This window comes from Alternaria alternata (genome assembly GCF_001642055.1).
Source record: "Alternaria alternata strain SRC1lrK2f unplaced genomic scaffold CC77scaffold_2, whole genome shotgun sequence".
Taxonomy (NCBI): domain Eukaryota; kingdom Fungi; phylum Ascomycota; class Dothideomycetes; order Pleosporales; family Pleosporaceae; genus Alternaria; species Alternaria alternata.
Genome location: NW_017306191.1, coordinates 1,777,331 through 1,797,335, shown reverse-complemented (window position 1 = coordinate 1,797,335; position 20,005 = coordinate 1,777,331). Strand labels below are relative to the sequence as shown.

Sequence of the window (20,005 nt, the reverse complement as noted above, 5' to 3'; positions counted from 1 at the left end):
TATTTTCTAGAGTATTAAAGATCTAATTATATATCTCTCTATATAATCTCTACTGTTTTAGTTCTGCTTCTATAACGCTCTCTGCAACGCCTGGGTAGCTATATACATGTAGACATTCTAATCCGGCCTTTTGCAGTATCCTTCTCCAATCCGATTCAGTTCTCTCATGTACAGAGAGATGTGCTAACATCATCATGTCCATCGATGTGGCAGCAATAGTGGGCTTCTCTTCCGACAACACGATCTCGTTCAGCAACACCCGCGAGTACCCAGGCTTGAGTGCAGGTTTCAAGTTCTCGAGGATGTTGATTCCTTCCTCGTCACTCCAATCGTGTAGTATAGAATGGAGTGCATATGCCCTTGCGGCCTTGATTGGTTGCCGGGTGAAGAAATCGTGAACCGTGCTGTCGAATGGCAGTTTGTCCTTATCCTGGATACTAGCGATGACAGGTTCTAGGTCCTGGAGCACAGCCTTCCCAGGCTGTGCCTTGTACTGCGCCACGAATTGCTGGACATCATGTCCCCGGCCACCACCTACATCTACCAGCAACACTTCGTTGTTGGCAGGATTGAAGCCTTCGATCAGTCGGTCGGCGACTGGATAAAAACCTGGATCGAACCAGTTCGCCTTACCAGCCCGGTACGCTGACATGAAGTTACCGAACTCATCTAGATGGGGTGGTGTAGCCTCCAGCCATGGAAAGAATGGCAGCTGCGTTCCATGCGCCATTTGGAAAGGCCCATCCGTAGGCGAGGCCGGTGACTTGTAGTCCGTAGTCTTAAAGAAGTCGGGAAAGCGATTGAATGATGGCCGTGCAACATCATAGCAGAAGTCGATACTTTTTTGGTAGTTCTCTGCTGCAAGCCCATCGCTGAGGTTTGACCCGAGGAAACGGTCATTAGAGAAGGCAACAACCTTCATGGCAATCAGGTGACGCATGATCCGTCGTAGCAAAGTCGACTCAACGCCTGTTTTCCGTGCAAGATCATCGGCGCTGAGGCCAGCTTCGCCTGCATCCTTGAGATGTTGGAAGAGCTTGACTTCAACGGCAATCTTGCAATGTGCAGATAATGCAGGCTTCGATATGATTAGCGCAATCGCGTCCATTCGGATTTGGGCGACCAACCTCCGCCCAAAAACTTCTTTGTAGGAATTCACTCGGAATCTCGAGACTTGCTATGAGGTCTCTGGCAAGGTCGATTAAGTTTTCCCGTGAACCAACTTCGTTGCTTTCGAAAGCCTTGCCGGCCGACGTGATGCGCTCGAGAATGATTGGAACTGATGTCGACATACTGCCTGGGTGTAGAGTGATGAAGTCGATTTCTTCCGACCTTGGTGCAAGAATCAAAGAGTCAAGACGCTTTATATAAGAATTCCGTACGTACAGACCCCCTGGTGGAAGTCGCACCCAGTGCGGCTGCTGTCTTCCTGTGGCGCTATGCGACGCTGTTCATGACTCGCACTACGTGTACGGCTTCCTCACTACCGCTTCAGTGACATAGCTGAGGGTACAAAAACGTTGCGTTGGCACATTAAAGACACATCTACAAGGCATTCTATGTCCAGCGCTGGCCGGCCCGAGTAGGCACGACTTCATATCAGAGATACCTAGGTACCTACCTAGGTACTTGACGAGCTTACAGACAACTTGTTCAAACCAGGGAGGGCTGCGCCTATTGCCATCCCATCCTTATCGCGACGTTGGTTCGATAAGGTTCGACCGGATCTGGATAGTTAGGTAACCTATATGGTATTTTTGTGGGGTGCGGGCTGGAGCGACGGCCCCAGGGACACGGCTCGGTCAAGATTCCGTTAATGTATGAACACCCGAGAGAAGCCATGCACAGTACATCGCAACCTCTCTGGACACCATTACCCAACACAACTGAGTACAACAGAAGACAGATTTATAGCTTTGTTTAGTATGACAAAATGCTATCCTGAGTGAGGCGACCCTGCAGGTAGCATGCGGTATTAGGTAAATTTGCGCAGACGCAAACAGAGAAATTCGTCCGAAGCAACTGTGCCACATCCTCACAGCATTCAGGATTTTCGAAGGATGAGACTAAACATCAATAAGAATTCTATGGAGAATCCCTGTGCTCTCCAACGAACGAGATTAACAACTCTGCCGCTTCTTGGCTTGATGAAATAATGCCAGCCTTTCGATTCGAGGCAGGATACACGACACTGGATGAGCTGGTTCGTAACCCTTGTCCATGTTTCGTAATTTGTACCGTGGCCTTGGGAGTGATTGACCTCGATGTAGGATTGACCTCATCGTGTTAATTTTCATCCCTTGACCAGAGTGCCATCCCAATATATTTGCTCGCCTCGAGCTCTTCGTCGTATGTTCCTACAAACCGTCGGTCTGCATAGTGAAATGCAACCGCGATCACATCTTAATACTATCGAAGTCTGAGTGCTTTTGTTTTCAGGTGCCTTGCTTCCCTTTCCAACACGTAGAAGACTCTGCAATGATGGCAGAGTCTGTGGATCTCACCGAGAACAGACAGACAGAGGTTCTAGTTGTAGCATGGGTCATGACTGGAGCCGCAGTTATGACTGTGGTATCAAGCTTTTTGCTCGAGCAAGGATAGTCCACGTCGTTGGATGGGACGACTTCTTCATCTTCCTGTCACTGGTATGGAGTTGCTGCACAGCCTTTCCATCGAGCAAGACTGGGTTCTCATGATTCCAACAGATTTTTAGTGTCATCGCCTCATCGTTCGTACATTATGGAGTTCAGTTGGGATTCGGCCAGCACACAGCAGTAGTGGCAGAAAAGTATGGCAACCAGCGACTGTTCCAGGGTGCTAAGGTTCAAATGCTTGGATATCGTAAGTTGGTCACAACGGTGGTCCTCTTCCAGCGGTGTCTGAGCTGACATGTTTGCAGCTTTCAATATCGGTAGGTGACCTGCAACATATCATTACAGTTCCTCTCTCTAAGTAGCATGCGGTAGCTGCATTCAGTTTCCCAAACATATCTATCGCGATACTTGTTTGTCAAATTCTTCCCTTGAACCCACAGCGGACCATCGCCTTACATACAATGGCGATCTTGCAGGTCATCTTCGCCATCATCACTATCGCCCTAGTGTTTGCACAATGTCAGCCAACTAGCAAGCTGTGGGAGAAAACCCTGCCAGGCTCATGCTGAGCCCGGATATTGTCAACTACTTCTCTTACTGGCTTTGTGCATACACTGCACTTACAGACATGGTTCTAGCAATTGTTCCATCACGCGCATTCTGGAATCTTCAGATGCCTCGTTTTACAAAAGCAGGGCTGATTGCCATGATGAGCATGACTATGCTGTCCGCAGTCGTCACTACAGTGAAGGGAACATATCTACCACTGTTTACAGACACGACAGACCCTTGTGAATTCCTCAAGGGACGATGATAGAACGACACTAATCAATGCGTAGTATGGAAACCTGTACCGCTCGTCCTGTGGGGCTTGTACGTCACGTTCCCTCATCAAAACTAAAGCCTATGTACTAATTCTTTGGCAGGGTTGAGCAAAACATTGTTATCATAGCTGCTTGCGTTCCCACTATGCGTCCATTCTTTAATCGTGTTTGGGAACGCGGTCTCACATCGAGATCGGCCCCTCACTCAAGGTCCTTAGCTCTCGATCCCTTTTCGTCTGCAACTAGAGGGAGGGACCGATTGGAACGACAAAACGAATCAAACTCAGACCTTGCTCTTGTCAGCGCAGAAGTAGAAATGCATACTCTCGACAAAGCGATAGATAAGGACGATGTAGCCAGTCGTGAAAGTCAACGAGGCATTGTCCGAACAGTTGAAGTAAGAATGGATTGGAATGATAAGGGCATGTAGTAAGCCATTATAAGTTGTATGATAGTACCTTCAGTTTGCGCATTGCATACGGACCGCGTGCAGCTAGCATTTGCTAGAGCACTAGAGTGCTTACGTCTTGCTAAAAAGTTAAAGCACATACTAGCCCTTTGGAAAGGGCTAGTATTCGCGCCTCAATTACTAGTTGCATGTAAGATGCGGGGTAACTAACCTGCAACGACGCGTATTTAGTTACGGACATGTCCTCATGTTTCTGATGTAAGAGCACTTCTTTAACAGTTTTTGCTCGCCCTTATCTTCCGTTCGTCACTCCCGCACTGACCGGCTGTATCTGCAGATTGAGAGTCTGATGATATCGTGCCTTCAACCTTCCCAAAATACAGGCACGCTGCAGCCTTACGGCTCTTGACACTGCGTTTTCATGGCGCACGAGGAGTTGTTGGGGGCGGCGGGGCGTCGTGGCTTGCTAAGTCCGTCCGGCTGAGGTGTAAGACAGCTGCATGTAAGACCAGCTGGATCTCGTTCACTAGAGCTTGCAGCCCGGGTGAGAATCCAAGCAGACCATGCCATTCAAAAAGAAATGAGATGAGTTTCGGACGGAATACTCTAAAGCTGGGCAACTGCTTCATCCGCCCGCTAAGTGACCTTGCCTGGTTTCTGCTCAACCATCTCTTATCGACAATGAAGAACCTCGGGCTGGTAACCATACCCACCGCCGCGGTTGCTGTTAAAGCTTCGAACGGCACGTTTTTACAATGTTTGGAGTCGGCTTTCGGTAACGACACCAACCTTTACTCCCTACCTGAAGACCCACTGTTCTTACAAGGGGACGTGACACCATACAATCTGGATCACCTCAATATTCCAGCTGCAATTATATCCACAAAGACGCAACAGCAAGTATCGCAAGCCGTCAAGTGTGCGCATACAGCAGGAGTTGCAGTACAGGCGCGCAGTGGCGGCCATAGCTATGCGAACTATGGTAAGGCAGAGTCCACGAAGAAGACTCGTGGTAGTGGAGTTGCTAATAATTGCGTTACAATTAGGATTGGGAGGCTTCAATGGGTCCCTGGTAATGAACATGAAGAATATGGGTGCTTTCAGTTACAACGAGACTGATCAGACGGTTACTTTTGGTCCAGTACGTCGCCTCCTAACATTGAACAGACTAGAAGACCCTTCGTTATTTCCTCAGCTGACTTGAACAACTTGTATAGGGGAACCTTCTCGGAAACCTCTCGCAGAAGCTGCAACCCCTCGGGCGGGTTATGGCATACGGTGAAGTGGACGTCATCGGCTCAGGTGGCCACATGACCATTGGCGGTCTCGGAACACTCAGTCGACAGCTGGGACTGGCAACTGATCAGATCGTATCAGCGCAGTGCGTGGTCGCAAACGGTTCCATTGTGACAGCCAGCGCAAGCACGAACCCTGACCTGTTCTTCGCTATCCGAGGCGCTGGTTTCTCGTTCGCTATTGTTACAGAGTTCACCATGAAGACTGCACCTGCGCCATCTGAGATTACCCAGTATGCGTACAACATCACGGCCAGGGATACGACCTCTTTCACAAGCACATTCCAAGGTTGGCAAACACTCGTCTCGCAGCCCAATCTCAGCCGCCAGTTTTCCAGCACTGTCACTCTCAGCCAAGGCTCGATGATCATCAATGGCATCTTCTATGGGCCGCGATCTGAGTTCGATGCGCTAGACACCAAGTCTATCATGCCTGCCAATAGCTCAGCCGTATCTGCGCAGAGCACCGTTGTCACCGTGCCATTCATGGGCCTCGGCGACCCCACTCTTACAGCCACTGGCAGCTTCCCGCTGCACTTCTACGCCAAGAGTGTCAAGACGACGAACAAGACACTGATGTCGAACGAAACCATTCAATTGATGTTTTCGTACATCAATGCGACAGAGAAAGGATCACCCGTGTGGCTCGTCATCTGGGATCTCGAAGGCGGCGCCATATCCGATGTTTCTCAGACGGCTTCCGCGTACTGGCACCGTGATGCGCTCTATTTTATGCAGAGCTACGTCGTCAGTCTTACTGAGCCCGTCAGCGATGTCTCCAAGAGCTTCTTGGCCGGCCTCAGCCTCCTGGTGCAGAATGAGACGGGCGCAGATCAGAGTGCATATCCAGGTTATGTCGACCCTGAGCTTGGGGATCCACAGCGGTCTTACTGGGGCTGCAATGTGCCTCGCTTGCAGACGGTCAAGGCGGCGCTCGATCCTGATAATGTCTTTCGCAATCCTCAGACTGTGTCGACTACCTATAATGCCTCAATATGTCCGATTCAACAGTCTCCTCCACCGACTTCGGGCTCCGTGGCACCAGCCTATATGGGGCAGTGTACCCTGTTGTCTATGGTTTTGTTAGTGGTAGTCTTCTACTTGTGAACTTGGGCAATCTTTCAAATTCGGCTGGATACTCCGCACACAGTACTAGAAATGAGAGTAGAGCTAGTACTCTAGTTCTTATGTGCGACAGTTGTCCTGATCATTGAGTATCCTTCCCATGAGCTTTTACACGTCCTAGGTCTGGTGTCAGCGCCGATAAGTCTGCATGCGGCTTTCATCGAGTCTCTTTGTTTCAACATTAAATGCAAAGGCTTGAGGATGAAACAGGCGTAACCAATACCCGTTGTTGTGTTGCAGTATCGGCTTCTCTAGCCGTGGAGGGGTTCCACATAGCCTTGACGCGCTAAGGCAATCAAGCAGAAGCGATTTCCCGCCGTGCACGGCTTAGCTGTATCAAGGCTGCACGCCAGCAGGCTTAACGCGTATTGACCAATAACAAGCTCAGACGATCGACGCGACACAGGCGCACGTCTCGGCTGGGGCCCACTGCGCCTGTCCTCTTCCAATGTCATGATGTACCTCGTTGCCGTTCGTGCCTTGCTACTGGGGCCGCTTAGGGAAGGCTGGATGGACTTGCGGCAAGCAGGCATGATGGTGCTTGCCCGATACGTGATGGAGATTAGAAGGATTGATAGCTTGGTTCGGAAGTCTGTTTGTGTCGACGGGTATTTCTCGTCTTCCTTCCCTCAACCGATTCACCCTCGTTGCGCTTTCTTTCTCTACGGCTCAGTCCTTCACTCGTTACTCACCGGCTCCGTCGCTGTTTGCTCTGTGCTTCTGGCGAGCTAGTGCATTTGCTCAACATCTGCGCAAAGCTATCGCGACCTGTTTTCTCCCGCAACCACACCCGAGGATCCAGCGGCCAAACCCATCACCTGTCGCAGTGCTATAAGATGGTTCAATTTCTATCGCTGAGCCTACTGGCTGGCTTGAGTTCTGTCGCGTCGGCTATTCCTACCATTGAGGTCAAGGGCTCCAAGTTCTTCACCAGCGAGGGCAATCAATTCTTCGTCAAGGGTACGAACGCCAGCTCGTGAAACCAAAACCGCTACTGACCAAAGCCGGCAGGTATCGCCTACCAACTGGTACCCGACGATCCCCTCATCGACGCGACACAATGTGGTCTCGACTCTGCCCTCATGAAGACCATCGGCGCCAACTCGATCCGTGTTTACCATGTGGATCCTGATGCGGATCACACCGATTGCATGAAGACATTCGCTGACGCTGGAAGTACGTACACCGCACATATGAGATCAAGTCTGTGTCTATTGGGCTGTACTGGGGGCAGTGTATGCCTCTGGGGTACAATTCGCTTCTAGCTACAACTTGGACATGAGCTTTTCATTGTCAACTGGCGCAAAGCAACAGCTTTGTGAACACAAGTTCCCCAAGGTGCATGAGGCTAATTTGTCTTTGATAGTCTACATCTGGGTCGACCTCGACACGTTCGATACCCAAGTCGAGCAGAACACTCCTCGCTGGGAGACCGATCAACGCGACGCCTTTGCCAAGGTCATGGATGAGTTCCATCAATACGACAACGTGGCTGGCTTTTTCATCGGTAACGAGGCTATTACCACTGCCAATGGCTCTGTTACCGCCCCTTACATCAAGGCCGCTGCCCGAGACATGAAGGCTTATCGCGATGAGAAGGGCTACCGCAGTATCCCTATTGGGTACTCAGCTGCCGACATCGCATCTCTCCGACCTATGCTTCAGAACTATCTGGCCTGTGGTAGCAATGCGTCTGAGCGCCTAGACTTTTTCAGCCTGAATGCTTACTCTTGGTGTGGACAGAGTACGTACCAACAATCGGGTTACGACCAGCTGGAGAAGAACTCCGAGGATTTGCACATCCCAATCTTCATGTCGGAGACGGGTTGCAACACCGTGAAGCCCCGCGATTTCAAGGATCAGGAGGCGTTATTTGGAGAAATGTCCGATGTCTGGTCTGGAAGCATCATCTACGAATGGATCGAGGAGCAAAACGACTATGGACTCATCAGCTATGGCCCTCACGTCGACCCAGCCAGCCCTTCTGCACCGCCGGATGGCTTCCCTCGCTCAGGTACGTTCTGTGTGGCGCACTCTACGCATGCATTTAGACTAATGACTTCCGCAGGAAAGCCTACTCCAGTTGAACCTGACTTCCCCAACCTCTCTGCTGTGTGGGCAACACTCAACCCAACCGGCGTGAAGGCATCGGAATACAACCCAACAAACTCGCCTGTCGCATGCCCAGACTACACTGCATCGGTCTGGGAGGTTGTTCCTACATCGCCACTTCCTACGCTGGGTCAAAAGCATGACTTCAACGGAACCCCTACATCTGCGGGCTCCAGCGCGACAGCGACTGGAGGTTCCGGTGCGCAAGAGTCTGGCTCATCTGGATCTGGTGGAGCAGAAACCTCTGGACCTGCCTCCACTGGTGCTGCTGCGGACAGCTTAGCCAAGGAGCTCAAGGGCATGGGTGCTCTGTTCGCGGGTGTAGTTGCCATCTTCGCCTTGCTTTGAGTGCGTCACATATGACATCTAGAGGCATCTGTCCATGCGACTTGAACGTGGACAATTCTTTTGGTGAAGCATACGCCAAATGCTCGGTATCATGTTTCGTTGTACATATCTTGAACTATAGATTTTTGGCATGACATTGTACGTACAACACGGGATTATGGATTGACGAAAAAGGTTTTTCAATTGTATACGTTTCAAGAATATTAGTTGCAACCATCGCAGTGTGTTCCAGTTCAGTACCAATCCATCAAGCACCGCACATGGCTCACGCATGGATGAGGCAACATTAACCTTTGGCAGGCTCAGCATTTTACAGGCTCAAGTGGAATCATATCAACAGTGGGGACAGGTGATCGTGGTAGTCATGGTGCAAGGTTCGCATTGAAGGACTGGGCGCCAATTAAGTACAACCCGATCGCCAGCACAGGGCTTTCCCCCATACCTCAGAGAAGCATGGATATCTTTCCCTCATAAGCGCGTAGCATTGATCATATCCCTCAAGACGACCCTCTCCACTGAAAGCATGGTATTCTTGAGTTTTTGTCAAATGGTCTCATTTTTTTCCTTTTCCTTTCCCTACTCCTACGCCGACATGCCAGTGGTTGTCAAAGACAGGGTATGTAAGAGAAGAATTGACGAAGATGCTCAAGATGATATCTACCACTGGGTGGTGGTAGCAGGGGCAGCAGTCTCAGCACCCCAGCCTTCGTTGCCAGTCTGAGCATCGCCAGACGCAGCCCAGTCGGCGGTGTCAGCGTCCCAGCTGGTGCCGGGGGCAGCGGCGGCCTGGGCAGTGAAAGCACCAGCAGATGCGCCGGAGACCTCCCACTCGCTAGTGAAGCCATCAGCGACGGCACCAGGGCCAACCTCGTCGGCACCAGGGACCTTGGCCTCCTCAACACCAGCGCTGTCCTTGTTCTCCTCAGCCTCGGGGTCGCGGTAGAAGTACAAGTCAGTCATGACGTCCCACTCGGTCTCGCGGTTGGCGAGGGTGCCGCGGAGGCGGAGGACCTCACGGGCAAGCATCCACCAGATCAAACCAATAGCGTGGCGACCCTTGTTGTTGGTGGGGATGGCAACATCGACGTACTCGGTAGGTGAGTCTCCGTCACAGAGGGCCTGTCACATGTTAGTCCGCCTGCTTCAATCGCTGATTCCACGCGATTTCATGCTTACAATGACGGGGATGTTGACGTAGGAAGCCTCCTTGATGGCCTGGGCGTCGGTGCGGGGGTCGGTGACGATAACCAGGCGGGGCTCCCTGAAGGAACGGGTGATGTAGTTGGTGAAGTTACCGGGGGTGAAACGACCAGCGATGGCGGTGGCACCGGTGTGCGATGCGAACTTGAGGACGGCACGCTGTCCGTAGGGACGGGCAGAGATGACACAGACTACACGGTGTCAGCCAAATTCCATTTTCGCAAATGGTCGCATGTTTCAAGATTGTCGGTCTCGAATTGCGCGAGCAAACGTACTGTCGGCCGGGTTGTCAATGGCGACGATGATGCGCGCGGCAAGGACAATCTTCTCCCAGGTCTTGCCAATGTTCAAGACGTTGACACCGTCGGGCCTGGTCTTCCACAGGTATGGCTCCATGTGAACCTGGAGGTTCTTGCTGCCGAGATGGCACTGAGCAGCCAGGAGCATCTCAATGTCCTGCTGGGTGGGGTTGAAGATGGCGGGAAGGTTGGAAGGAGCCATTTTGACGGTTTGGCGCTGTACAAGCTGGTTGGTATAGAGAAGTTGTCGTGTTGCGTGCGAGGGAACTTTTGGTGGAGGGACTTGGACGATGCGAATATCGTGTGGGAACGGCTAGTCCCCAACGGGCTTCGCGTCACAGCGCTGCCGGCATCGGCGAAACCAGTCGCCGGTCATGGATCCGCAAAAGATTCGAGGGTGGTGGCAGCGAGTGTGTAGCCAGCAATGCCGCCGCGAATACCAGCTTTGTCGTGCCTGCGGGCGCCGACATGTACGTACGATAGAACATTTTCCAGTGCCTCGTACTGACATGCCCCTCCAGCCTCATCCGTGTCATACCAACTCACCCTGCCCATTCGAACTTTCGCCTCCACATCGCGAGTTCACGCCGAATCAATTGAGCGACAGAAGAAACGCCTTGCCAATGACCCGTACATAGTCGCCCAGCGGAACAGGAAGAAGGCTGCCAACCTCACGCGCCGCGCTGAGCTCGAACAAGGCCGGGTTGCCAGTCTTGGAGACCCTGTCCGTGGCGTTTCCACACCATTTGTGCAGTCGTTCGATACTGGAAAGCCGATTGAACACGAACAAGGCAAAAACGTACCAAAGGACCAGAAGCACCTTAACTATGCCTTCGATCCCGAAACCGTTTACCAGCAGCTCCAGAAGAGCCAAGAATTAGCTGTGCCGCTGAGCGACGTTGAAAAGCACACCACACCTGCATCTACCCAATGGAGCAGTGACATATATGCTGGAAGGATAACGGAAATCGAGAAATCGGCTGAAGAGATTGAAGAGCAAAATAAGAAGGATCATGCCCGAGCCGCTGAGGCCATCGCCCGTATTACGGCCCTTGAAAACGGGTCGAGCAAAGATCGTATGCGTGTGAACATCTCACGTTGTATCGAGACATTTGGACGCCACAAGACCGACAAAATATTTCCACCCAAGGCCCCATCGCTGAGTCGGTCTGGTGCTGATGAAACACGCGTCGTCCGCCCAGAGACAAACAAAGCAGCAGCCGCGAAGCGAGTCGGACCCGATACAGGCTCTTCCGAAGTCCAGATTGCCATCTTGACCGCCAAGATCAAAACCCTGGCAGATTTCTTACAGTCAAGAGGAAAGGGCGACAAGCACAACAAGCGAAACCTGCGGCTGCTGGTGCACAGGAGGCAGAAGCTGTTACAATATCTGAGAAGGAAGGAAAGAGGCGGCCCGAGGTGGCAGCATTGCATTGAAACGCTTGGGTTGACTGAGGGCACCTGGAGAGGCGAGATATCCTTGTGAGAGCATGAAGATGAATGCAGTGTACTTGTGGATAAACCTTGTAGAACAACTTTCGACTCTGTGTGAACATAGCATGTTTGTCTATCACACATGTTTTTCTATCACAGCGTTCACGTCCACATTTTGCCGGCATGGACGCCATCGCACGAATGTCTTGTGACTTGTCGAAGCGCCTTTTGCAGTGACCCACGAACAGGTGAGATGGATCGAATTATCCCATCGTTTGTTTGACGGCATTCTCGCTAGCCTATCTTAGGCAAGCTTAGTCCTGGATTCTTCCATTCGGCTCATGGCTAGCAAGGGCGTTTTCACGCGAAGGATGTTAGTAAAGGGCGTAATCACACTGAACCCATCATTGCAAGTCATTATCTACCTGTCAACATACCTCCCACTCAAAGTCTGCCAAGTTGTTCAGTTCAAAGAACTTTACAATCACTACTTTGCCACAAGCTGAACTACGCATACTTGAACCTCTCGAGACGTCCTCCCTGCCATAACCAGAATAGTCGAAGGCATGTCGACAAGGTCCCCGCCTCAGGCTGACCCATGGTCTAGTCAGCGGCTGCACTACCGTGCTATCCGTCCAAGCGACATATCTGTCTTCCACGCCATAAGCGCTGACCACTCCGGTTTCGCAAACAGTAATTTTAATAATATCAAATTGCCTAGCACTTCAGATTCGGAATCGTTCATGAAAGGGCTACTCGACGACTGCCTCCTGGGTGCCATCATCTGGCTGCCCCACACAACGGAAACTACCCTTATGAATGACGAGGACCGATCGAAAGACTTTGCGCAACGAAGGAAGAATGGAGAAGTGGTTGACGAACAACTTGGTACTGCCGTCGGTGAGCTTCATATGCATGCGCTGCCGATGCACAAACAACATCACCGGAACACTGAGATTGGACTTGATATCCTTCCGCTATACCAGGGCAAGGGTTATGGTTCTGAAGCCATCAATTGGGCGCTTAACTATGCCTTCAAACGTGCAGGTCTGCACCGAGTCAAAGTTCGAGCTTTCACCTACAACGAAGGTGCTGTACGGTTGTATGAGAAGTTGGGATTTGTGCTTGAAGGGAGGGAGAGAGAGAGCGTGTGGTATGAGGGACAGTGGTGGGATGTGGTAATCTTTGGTATGCTAGAGAGAGAATGGCAGAGACTCAGCAGCTGAGAGTGAACAAAAGCCACTTATGCACAGAACTATAGCTGTGATTCATGATTAGACGATAATGGCCGGGGGTTAAACTAGTTGCCGATAGTCTATATGGATCTTCCCGTCCGCTCAGGACATACCGTACTGCAACCCCTCCATATCTGTAGCTCTGATGACCATCGTAGCGTTATTGGCCCTTCTCTCCGCGGCGTCATAAAGCGCCTGTATATCTTGCTTCCACATCGTCTCGTTCATGCGAATGATCTTCCTGTCGTAAGTCATCATTCCGTTGACTTCCCCCTCCACGTCTGTGGTCTGTGTCCAAACGCCTCCTGAGCATGCGAATAGATCAATTTGCTCGCGCAGTTGCACGAGTAAGTCGTGACAACGATAGTTCCACCATCCGGTCCCATTGGTAAGCTCGTATGCAGTTTGGCTACTCAGTTCCTTGTACCAGGCGTGGTCAAAGTTGTTTTCCACAAGTTGGGTTCCAATGCCACCGAACTCGCCTTGAAGGCCAATGCGTGAGCTATCATAGGCAGAATCATAGCCGCTACCTTGGTTAGACCAGAATGGCGTTCCGCATTGGGGTGTGGAGTAATGGTGATTATCGTCAAAGTCACCTGCTCTGTGGTCGGTCCAGCCGCTGACAGCATTGACTAGACGAGTAGGATCAATCTTCCGGACCATATCCGTCAGATTAAACTCGGGCCACGGAGGACCATTAGTAGCTTGACCCCATTCTTCGTTGTAAATCGTCCAAGCAAATATACTAGGGTACGACTTCAACTGCTCGACCATCAAGCCCAACTCCCGGTCAAACTCTGCTTGCGCGGCTTCGCCTGCTAAGCGCTTGCTGCCACATACACCGTCTGGTAAGTCTGGTCGAAGCGAAGGCATGTCTTGAATGACCAACATTCCCATCTCGTCGCAAGCTCTGTAGAAGAGCGCCGGTTCTACCTTGATATGCTTACGTACCATGTTGTAGCCGACATTTTTCAGTACTTTGAGATCGTACACCATGGCTTCTACGCTTGGAGGTGTGTAAATTCCGTCTGGCCAGTAGCCTTGATCCAGAGTGCCAAAGGGAAAGATGAATTGTCCGTTTAGGAGCGGGCGCTGGATACCGTTGATGGCACCTCGGGAAACAGTCCTAAATCCAGTGTAGCTCTGGATAGTATCACTACCCATCTTGACCGTGATGTTATACAAGACCGGACTGCTTGGAGTCCATAGCTCCGGTGAGCTAACAGTAAAGGTAAATGAGGATCCGCTTGTACCCGTCGCTGTCGCCTTAGCGTCATTAGAGTTCAGTTCATGAACCGTGATCTCGTATGCAGTGCTCGTAGAGTTGGTGCTACTATGCACAAATACATTCACTTCGTCATGTTAGCTATGGCATATGTGAAAATATGCTTTGCATTTACCATTCCCGTTCATGTCTGCTGTCAGATCGAGTTTGGAGATGTGCTCTTTCGGTGTTGATTCAAGCCAGACGGTTTGCCAGATGCCTAAAGATACGTGTCCGAAGTCAGTTTGTGTCCCACGTGCAGTTCGTACAGGGACATTTCTCACCACTGCAAGGCGTATACCAGATCATTCCGCCTCGGTTCAAGGTTTGCTTTCCGATTGGTATCTGAACATCATCCACATCTGTCGGGTCAAAGGAATATACCAGTCTGCGTTCTCATCAGCTTTGTTCTCAATCCCTGAGTGGGTAAACTTACAGCTCATTCGTCCCGTTCATGTTCAAATACGGCGTCACATCTACACTAAACTCAAAGTATCCACCTCTATGGAAACCAGCTTTCTGGCTATTGACAAAGATGGTGGCTTCATAATCAACAGCGCCAAAGTTCAGAATGACACTGTTGTCACTGGGCCAAGACGTGGGCACTTCGAACGTGGTCTGGTACCAACTCCACATGCGACCCTTACCTGTCACGCCTTGGCAGCGTCAGTACTGTGCCTAGTAGGAAGCCTGAGCGGACTGACCTGAAAGAGCACTCTCGAGACAGAAGGGGACTAGAACAGGATTCTCGAGTGTCTGTCCAAACGGAGGCGATGCGTCTGATCCATTGGTAGTATTTCTGTAACCCCAAACGCCATTGAGGTTTTTCCAGTCAGGCCGTTGAAGGCGTGGTCGTGGATATTCAGGCCATGGATTGGTTCCCACCGTATCTGTCCAGTCTGTCTTCAAAGGGGTGTATCCGACTTTGTATTCCGTGCCATTGCTTTGACGTGAATAGATCTTTTTGTCGGTATGAGCGGTAGAGGCCAATGCTAAGAAGCTCGCGACTATACCAAAACTAAGTTGCATATTGACAGGACCGGATACCAGGTGCGCATCCGGGTTGCGATGAAGAATAGTCAAGATTGACAAGATGATGACGCCTTTTAAGCTTTTCAGCAAGGAGGTGACTAATAGCGGCATAGTTCAATGGTACCTAGGTACCTGTGATGGCTGCGTAGCTGCATATCGATATTCTTGGCTCTGGGGATAGCGGCGGGATGATCCTGGTGGCTGTACACCTTGGACGATCACTGCAGTATTGGAATAGCTCGGCGCAGGTTTGCACATGCCAAAATAGTCGCGTGGCTGGACCGGCTGATCAGATTCTTGACTCCTGGCAAGTAGTTACAGTATGTCCAAGAGTTACTGCATGAGCATGTTGGCTCGAACACAGCAAGGCTGATAGTGCGAAACCACGACATGATCTTAGAGCAACGCAGTAGATGCATACCGGGATGCATGTCTACCTGCCGGATGTCAGATGCAGAGGAAGTACTGATCAGCTGCGATCTGCGTCTTGGCTGTCAGACCGATGGATTCCCCGCACCATTCGGATCAAATGGGGCCGGATTGTGATTTCGAACCACCCAACAACGACCAGAAGTCAAGTGCAGCGTCCAGGCTACGCACTACAATGTGTCGAAAAGCGTGAATACAAGAATCTTTGGGTTTTCACGTGGACGTCTGCAAAACCGACTGACGTATGCCGAGCTTCTAGCATTGTTGTGTTTATGCTGAGACCTGCGCAAGTGACCTCAATATACTAGCGATGGACTATCCCATAAGGAGTGCAACAGGATCAGGGTTGAGCAGCATGGCCTGGGGTCGGGGTTGGGGTCACCAACAGTGCAGCCTTGAATTCAGAGTAGATGTAACTAAGCGGGATACCGGGAGGCCCCGCTTCGGCAACTTTGGCTGATCAGAGTCAACCCGTGATGGTTTCGTGTGTGCAAAGCAGATGCTCAAAAGATCACTCGGAGAGACAGTATCTCAGCGTTATCGTTGTTGGTATGTATTAAGCATTCTTGCGCTATAATGTAGTAAGGGTAGAAAGTATGCGTGTGGAACATGGGGTATGCACACGTCCGCGGAAGTACGACAATCCCTGCATCATAGCTCACCAAAGCCTTGTGTTTTCAGCAGCCACGATCCACGTGCATACCCCTCCTTCGCACAACAGCATTGTTTTCTTCGACGATTGCCTTCTTGATCCTGCTGTTTGGGTCACCTTGCGGTCCTGGGGTGAGTACTGCCACGTGCAGCCCAGGCTTGCCGATGTGTAAAACCCCACAATCTCGCAAAGTACGTAGGGTGCCTAGCTATCTCAAGCTACCGATCATGCAACCGAGTATTGAAAGGGATGCCTTCTTGAGCCTTATGCTGAGGCCAGACTTCTTTCAAGCCTCACGGTAACAGCATAAACGGCTTAGACCACGACTTTCCCCTTGATGAAGTCGGCCTCAGGGGGCTAGAAGGGCGGGCAAACGATGGAGATGTAGGGGAACGTGGCGATATAGGCGAAGTGGGAGAGCCTGGAGGCATGGGCGCTTCTCTAGGCGACTCATAAGATTTGCCAACGTGGCCAGGGGCGATTATGGGCTCTAACGTCTTTATCGAAGAGCTGTCGTCTTCCTCAATACCATGTAAGGTAGTTCGGTCGGAATAAGAGTTCAGTATCGAGCTCACCCGGGTCGTGCTTGAGCGGATCGTATCCGTGTCCGAGGTACTCGAGCTCATAGAACTCATTGTCGACATCGTCATTAGCGATGCCCTGTCCGAACCGGAGTACGAAGACGTTGCAATGCCAACATCATGCTTGTGGGCACCACAGTGTATATCAGGAATAGACGTATAGTTGAAAAGAATATCAAATATCTTGTCGCGAACGTCGCGCGCAGCAGGACGTACTGTGGGCGCTCTGCTAAGCATGCTTCGGATGATCTGCAAGATGTGAGGTACTGCACGAAATGCGTCATCGTCATGCTCGAACGAGGCCTTTTCTAGCAGATTTATCCAAGTCTCGACCTTGTCAAGATTGACATGATACGATGAGTCCGTCCGGGAATTCTTGCCGCCAGTGTTGGTCCTTTGTTTCGATGTGCGGTGCTTTACGAAATCATGCGGTTTCTTCTTGAGCATGAACGTAATGATCTCCAAGAACACGCAACCAAGGGAGAATATATCTGCCGTCTCGGATTCGTGGACTCGCGATCGTTTCTTTGGCACTGGCTTCTGTTTTGACTTCTTGAATCCGAAGTTAAATCCAGAGAAATCGGTTGTAGGAGCCTTGGTAAGCTTCTGACGTTGTGAGCCACTACTACTCGAGGATCCAGACGAGCTCTTGCTCATTATTGATGCATGTCGAGTACTCGGGACGACGGGTGACGGTGCAGGTCCATTTGGGTCGAACGGCCCTGCGCTGTTGTTTGCCTCCGGCGCGCTGTATATGTAGGCATCCATGGCATCGGGCTTTTTATCCTTTTGGAACGTTTCTAGACTACCGATGTCGCTGAAGGCTATAGCGTTTTGTTCGTCAACAAGGATGTTGGAAGGTCGAATAGCAGAGTGGCAGAACCCGTTCTGATGCAGTGTCGCAATGGCATCCGCCAGACAATGCATCCAATTGAGCACTAGCCATCTCCGATCGGGCTTCGGTAGTTTTTGGTATTGGGTGGGATTACGGTGGTCGATGAATGTGCGAAGTGTATGGTGGCCTACGAAGTTGGTGACAATGTAGCCAACCCCTTTAGCGGTATACGAGGCCCAGATTGGCGCAAAGTGCTCATGCTCGACCATTCTAGCGCTCTCAACGTCCATCATGAAATCCTGTTCAAAAGCGTCTGGCGTCTCTGCATCACCTAGCGCAAATCTTCTACGAACGAAGATGTCCTTGGGCTTTTTCGGGAGATGCATGCGCGACCAAGCTTGCAAGCTTACTGCCACAGGTAGCGACATGACATTTTCGACTGGAATCTCCTCATTAGGCGCATAATCTATGTGTATGCCTTCTCGTAGTTCTCTCAATAAGAACGTGAACTGGGTGTGATAGAAGCGAGCATTGGCGTGATTATCGCGTCGGTTTGAGAGCGAAAGCTGTTCGATGTCGTCCATTTCGAGAGGTAGATCATCGTCGTCCCACGATCTATCGACGACAGCGAAAATTCGATCCGCTTCGCCAATTTCTACCAATATCAGAAATAGTCGTCGCGCCTTCTCCAGTATCCATTCGATGTAGGTATCGTCGCTCAAGTCGCCGAAGCCTACAGGCTGGGTGAGACGTTCCCTTTCTTTTGGCTGCAACCTCGAGGTCACATATTCATGATTGACTTTCTCGTTGATTCGCTCTTCGGTCCACCATATCTGCTGGAGGGCGTGTTGCGGGGTGACCAGGCTGTGCCCCGCGTATCCGTAAATCAGTGCGTTAAGCGCAACCGTCTGATCGTTCACGACGTTCGTTAACGTCCTCGCGCTCATCTTGTCGAGTGGTGGGATTAGGTAAAGCTCTTATGTTGCCGAATCGTGTGTGTTGGTACAAGACATGAGTCGCGCGACCAGTAGTGAGCTGATGATCATCTCCAGTGATGTCCAGTGGGAATAAGATTGATGACGCGGACTGACGCGGAAGAATGGTTTTCAGCCTTCAGCCTTCAGTAAGTAAGACGATACTGTTGTTAGGCGTCAGCGGGGCCAGAAACATCGGCTTTTGATTGTGGTACAGAATTTGATCCGCCTCTCGGAACGCTTCTAGTTGTGGCAAGCGGCATGGCGACGAATACATGGCTTCGGGTCGCCGCCCAGAAGCCAATCACCAGGAGCATGGCAATAGAAGGCGCATGCTCCAGCGCCGTTGGCATAGGGCGAGGTAGGGCCTTTTGCCTCGAAAGGTCTGCGTGGCCCCGAAAGCGGCCGCCATGTGCAATGTGACCAGGGTGTTTCCAGGCGGGAGGTTGATAAGACATGGTGCAACAAGCGAATTACAGACGCAGGGAGACGGATGCTAAACTAGCATGCCAGTGACTTTTGCGGAGGGCCGTTCCTGGAGCGGGGCGGCATCGCGTCTAGCAATGAGCGGTGCCGGGCTTTCTGCACGCCAACCATACCCAAGGGCGGCTAATACGTGACACTCTGTGATGGGTTTCTCATCTGGTCTTGTCCAAGCATTTCACGAGGGGTTAAGAGATGTCGCAAGAATCAAGGGGTGGGCATGCTCCACTTCAGGCCTATCGCATATCGCACTCTTGCGAAAGTTGATCGTGCTGACAGAGGAAGGATCAGCACCTAGATGCGGCTCCATTTTGCATCACCCGATGCTCATGGCGCGATACCGCCTGCATTTGCTATCATGCAGTGGTATCATGCAGGTGACAGACGGCGACTGGAGATAGGACACAGCCGGTTGGGTCCTCACAACCGAGGCTACACAAACCACCAACTCAACAGGTAAGATGAGAAAGTGCAGTTGCTAGATGAAGGCAGATTGCGGCATAGCATTAGCTATGAAGGCTGTGCGGCGGCATCTCGGCTGGATGGTAACACCCATGATAGCTGGGTGGCTAGCAAGCGAAAACGGCGCAATGACTCGCGACCACGCGACTGAGGCCTCAGCTGGGGCAGCCTGGACGCAACGAGACGGCAGCACGGAACAGGGCACAGCAGAGCGCGGCATCACACAAACAGCTGTCGGTCGCCATCCTCTAGGATATTGACACAGTTCCAGCATTCACTATCCTTTCGAGACGAAGTAGTCGATACTGCTTAAGGGGGTGGTCACTTGAGTTGGCAAGGCCGCTCGAGATGGTGGCAGGCTGCGCACAGGTCGACCCGAAGACCCAATTCACCTTCAGAGCACGGCCGACCCCACGCC

At 51.3% G+C, this 20,005-nt stretch overlaps 8 protein-coding genes across 8 annotated transcripts; 4 read left to right on the top strand and 4 right to left on the bottom strand.

Annotated features, from left to right (window-relative positions):
- Nucleotides 1-49: 49 nt before the first annotated feature.
- CC77DRAFT_1037659 (putative O-methyltransferase) lies at nt 50-1,588 on the bottom strand (the record flags this gene model as incomplete). Its single annotated transcript, XM_018527081.1, has 2 exons — nt 1,128-1,588; nt 50-1,078 (listed from the first exon to the last, which is right to left on the bottom strand). The coding sequence occupies exons 1-2, from the start codon at nt 1,290-1,292 to the stop codon at nt 50-52; spliced, it is 1,194 nt and encodes a 397-aa protein (XP_018391056.1). The 5' UTR covers nt 1,293-1,588.
- A 2,920-nt stretch (nt 1,589-4,508) lies between these two features.
- CC77DRAFT_1057402 (FAD-binding domain-containing protein) lies at nt 4,509-6,229 on the top strand (the record flags this gene model as incomplete). Its single annotated transcript, XM_018528011.1, has 3 exons — nt 4,509-4,809; nt 4,874-4,968; nt 5,045-6,229. The coding sequence occupies 3 exons, from the start codon at nt 4,509-4,511 to the stop codon at nt 6,227-6,229; spliced, it is 1,581 nt and encodes a 526-aa protein (XP_018391055.1).
- Nucleotides 6,230-6,932: 703 nt separating this feature from the next.
- Nucleotides 6,933-8,716, top strand: CC77DRAFT_338082 (hypothetical protein). Its single transcript, XM_018531321.1, has 4 exons — nt 6,933-7,207; nt 7,259-7,423; nt 7,614-8,261; nt 8,316-8,716. The coding sequence occupies exons 1-4, from the start codon at nt 7,084-7,086 to the stop codon at nt 8,705-8,707; spliced, it is 1,329 nt and encodes a 442-aa protein (XP_018391054.1). The 5' UTR covers nt 6,933-7,083; the 3' UTR covers nt 8,708-8,716.
- Nucleotides 8,717-9,138: 422 nt separating this feature from the next.
- On the bottom strand, nt 9,139-10,438 carry CC77DRAFT_1016562 (ribosomal protein S2). Its single transcript, XM_018524229.1, has 3 exons — nt 10,183-10,438; nt 9,884-10,098; nt 9,139-9,826 (listed from the first exon to the last, which is right to left on the bottom strand). Exons 1-3 carry the CDS (start codon nt 10,406-10,408, stop codon nt 9,365-9,367), a joined length of 903 nt encoding a protein of 300 aa, XP_018391053.1. The 5' UTR covers nt 10,409-10,438; the 3' UTR covers nt 9,139-9,364.
- Nucleotides 10,439-10,630: 192 nt separating this feature from the next.
- On the top strand, nt 10,631-11,692 carry CC77DRAFT_926056 (hypothetical protein; the record flags this gene model as incomplete). Its single annotated transcript, XM_018533895.1, has 2 exons — nt 10,631-10,676; nt 10,728-11,692. 2 exons carry the CDS (start codon nt 10,631-10,633, stop codon nt 11,690-11,692), a joined length of 1,011 nt encoding a protein of 336 aa, XP_018391052.1.
- A 514-nt stretch (nt 11,693-12,206) lies between these two features.
- On the top strand, nt 12,207-12,866 carry CC77DRAFT_1057398 (acyl-CoA N-acyltransferase; the record flags this gene model as incomplete). Its single annotated transcript, XM_018528010.1, has 1 exon — nt 12,207-12,866. The coding sequence occupies one exon, from the start codon at nt 12,207-12,209 to the stop codon at nt 12,864-12,866; it is 660 nt and encodes a 219-aa protein (XP_018391051.1).
- A 111-nt stretch (nt 12,867-12,977) lies between these two features.
- Nucleotides 12,978-15,168, bottom strand: CC77DRAFT_926109 (glycoside hydrolase; the record flags this gene model as incomplete). The annotated part of the gene is made up of 5 exons (XM_018533898.1): nt 12,978-14,227; nt 14,276-14,359; nt 14,424-14,527; nt 14,576-14,795; nt 14,844-15,168. The coding sequence occupies 5 exons, from the start codon at nt 15,166-15,168 to the stop codon at nt 12,978-12,980; spliced, it is 1,983 nt and encodes a 660-aa protein (XP_018391050.1).
- Nucleotides 15,169-16,226: 1,058 nt separating this feature from the next.
- On the bottom strand, nt 16,227-18,713 carry CC77DRAFT_337927 (kinase domain-containing protein). Its single transcript, XM_018531320.1, has one exon. The coding sequence runs from the start codon at nt 18,613-18,615 to the stop codon at nt 16,546-16,548; it is 2,070 nt and encodes a 689-aa protein (XP_018391049.1). The 5' UTR covers nt 18,616-18,713; the 3' UTR covers nt 16,227-16,545.
- Between the last annotated feature and the right edge of the window lie 1,292 nt (nt 18,714-20,005).

Coding starts and splice junctions, on each gene's coding strand:
- CC77DRAFT_338082 (XM_018531321.1), top strand. CDS start 7,084: ATGGTTCAATTTCTATCGCTGAGCCTACTGGCTGGCTTGAGTTCTGTC. Junction 7,208..7,258: donor CAATCAATTCTTCGTCAAGG/GTACGAACGCCA, acceptor CAAAGCCGGCAG/GTATCGCCTACCAACTGGTA. Junction 7,424..7,613: donor GACATTCGCTGACGCTGGAA/GTACGTACACCG, acceptor TGTCTTTGATAG/TCTACATCTGGGTCGACCTC.
- CC77DRAFT_1016562 (XM_018524229.1), bottom strand. CDS start 10,408: ATGGCTCCTTCCAACCTTCCCGCCATCTTCAACCCCACCCAGCAGGAC. Junction 10,099..10,182: donor CATTGACAACCCGGCCGACA/GTACGTTTGCTC, acceptor GACACCGTGTAG/TCTGTGTCATCTCTGCCCGT. Junction 9,827..9,883: donor ACGTCAACATCCCCGTCATT/GTAAGCATGAAA, acceptor AACATGTGACAG/GCCCTCTGTGACGGAGACTC.
- CC77DRAFT_337927 (XM_018531320.1), bottom strand. CDS start 18,615: ATGAGCGCGAGGACGTTAACGAACGTCGTGAACGATCAGACGGTTGCG.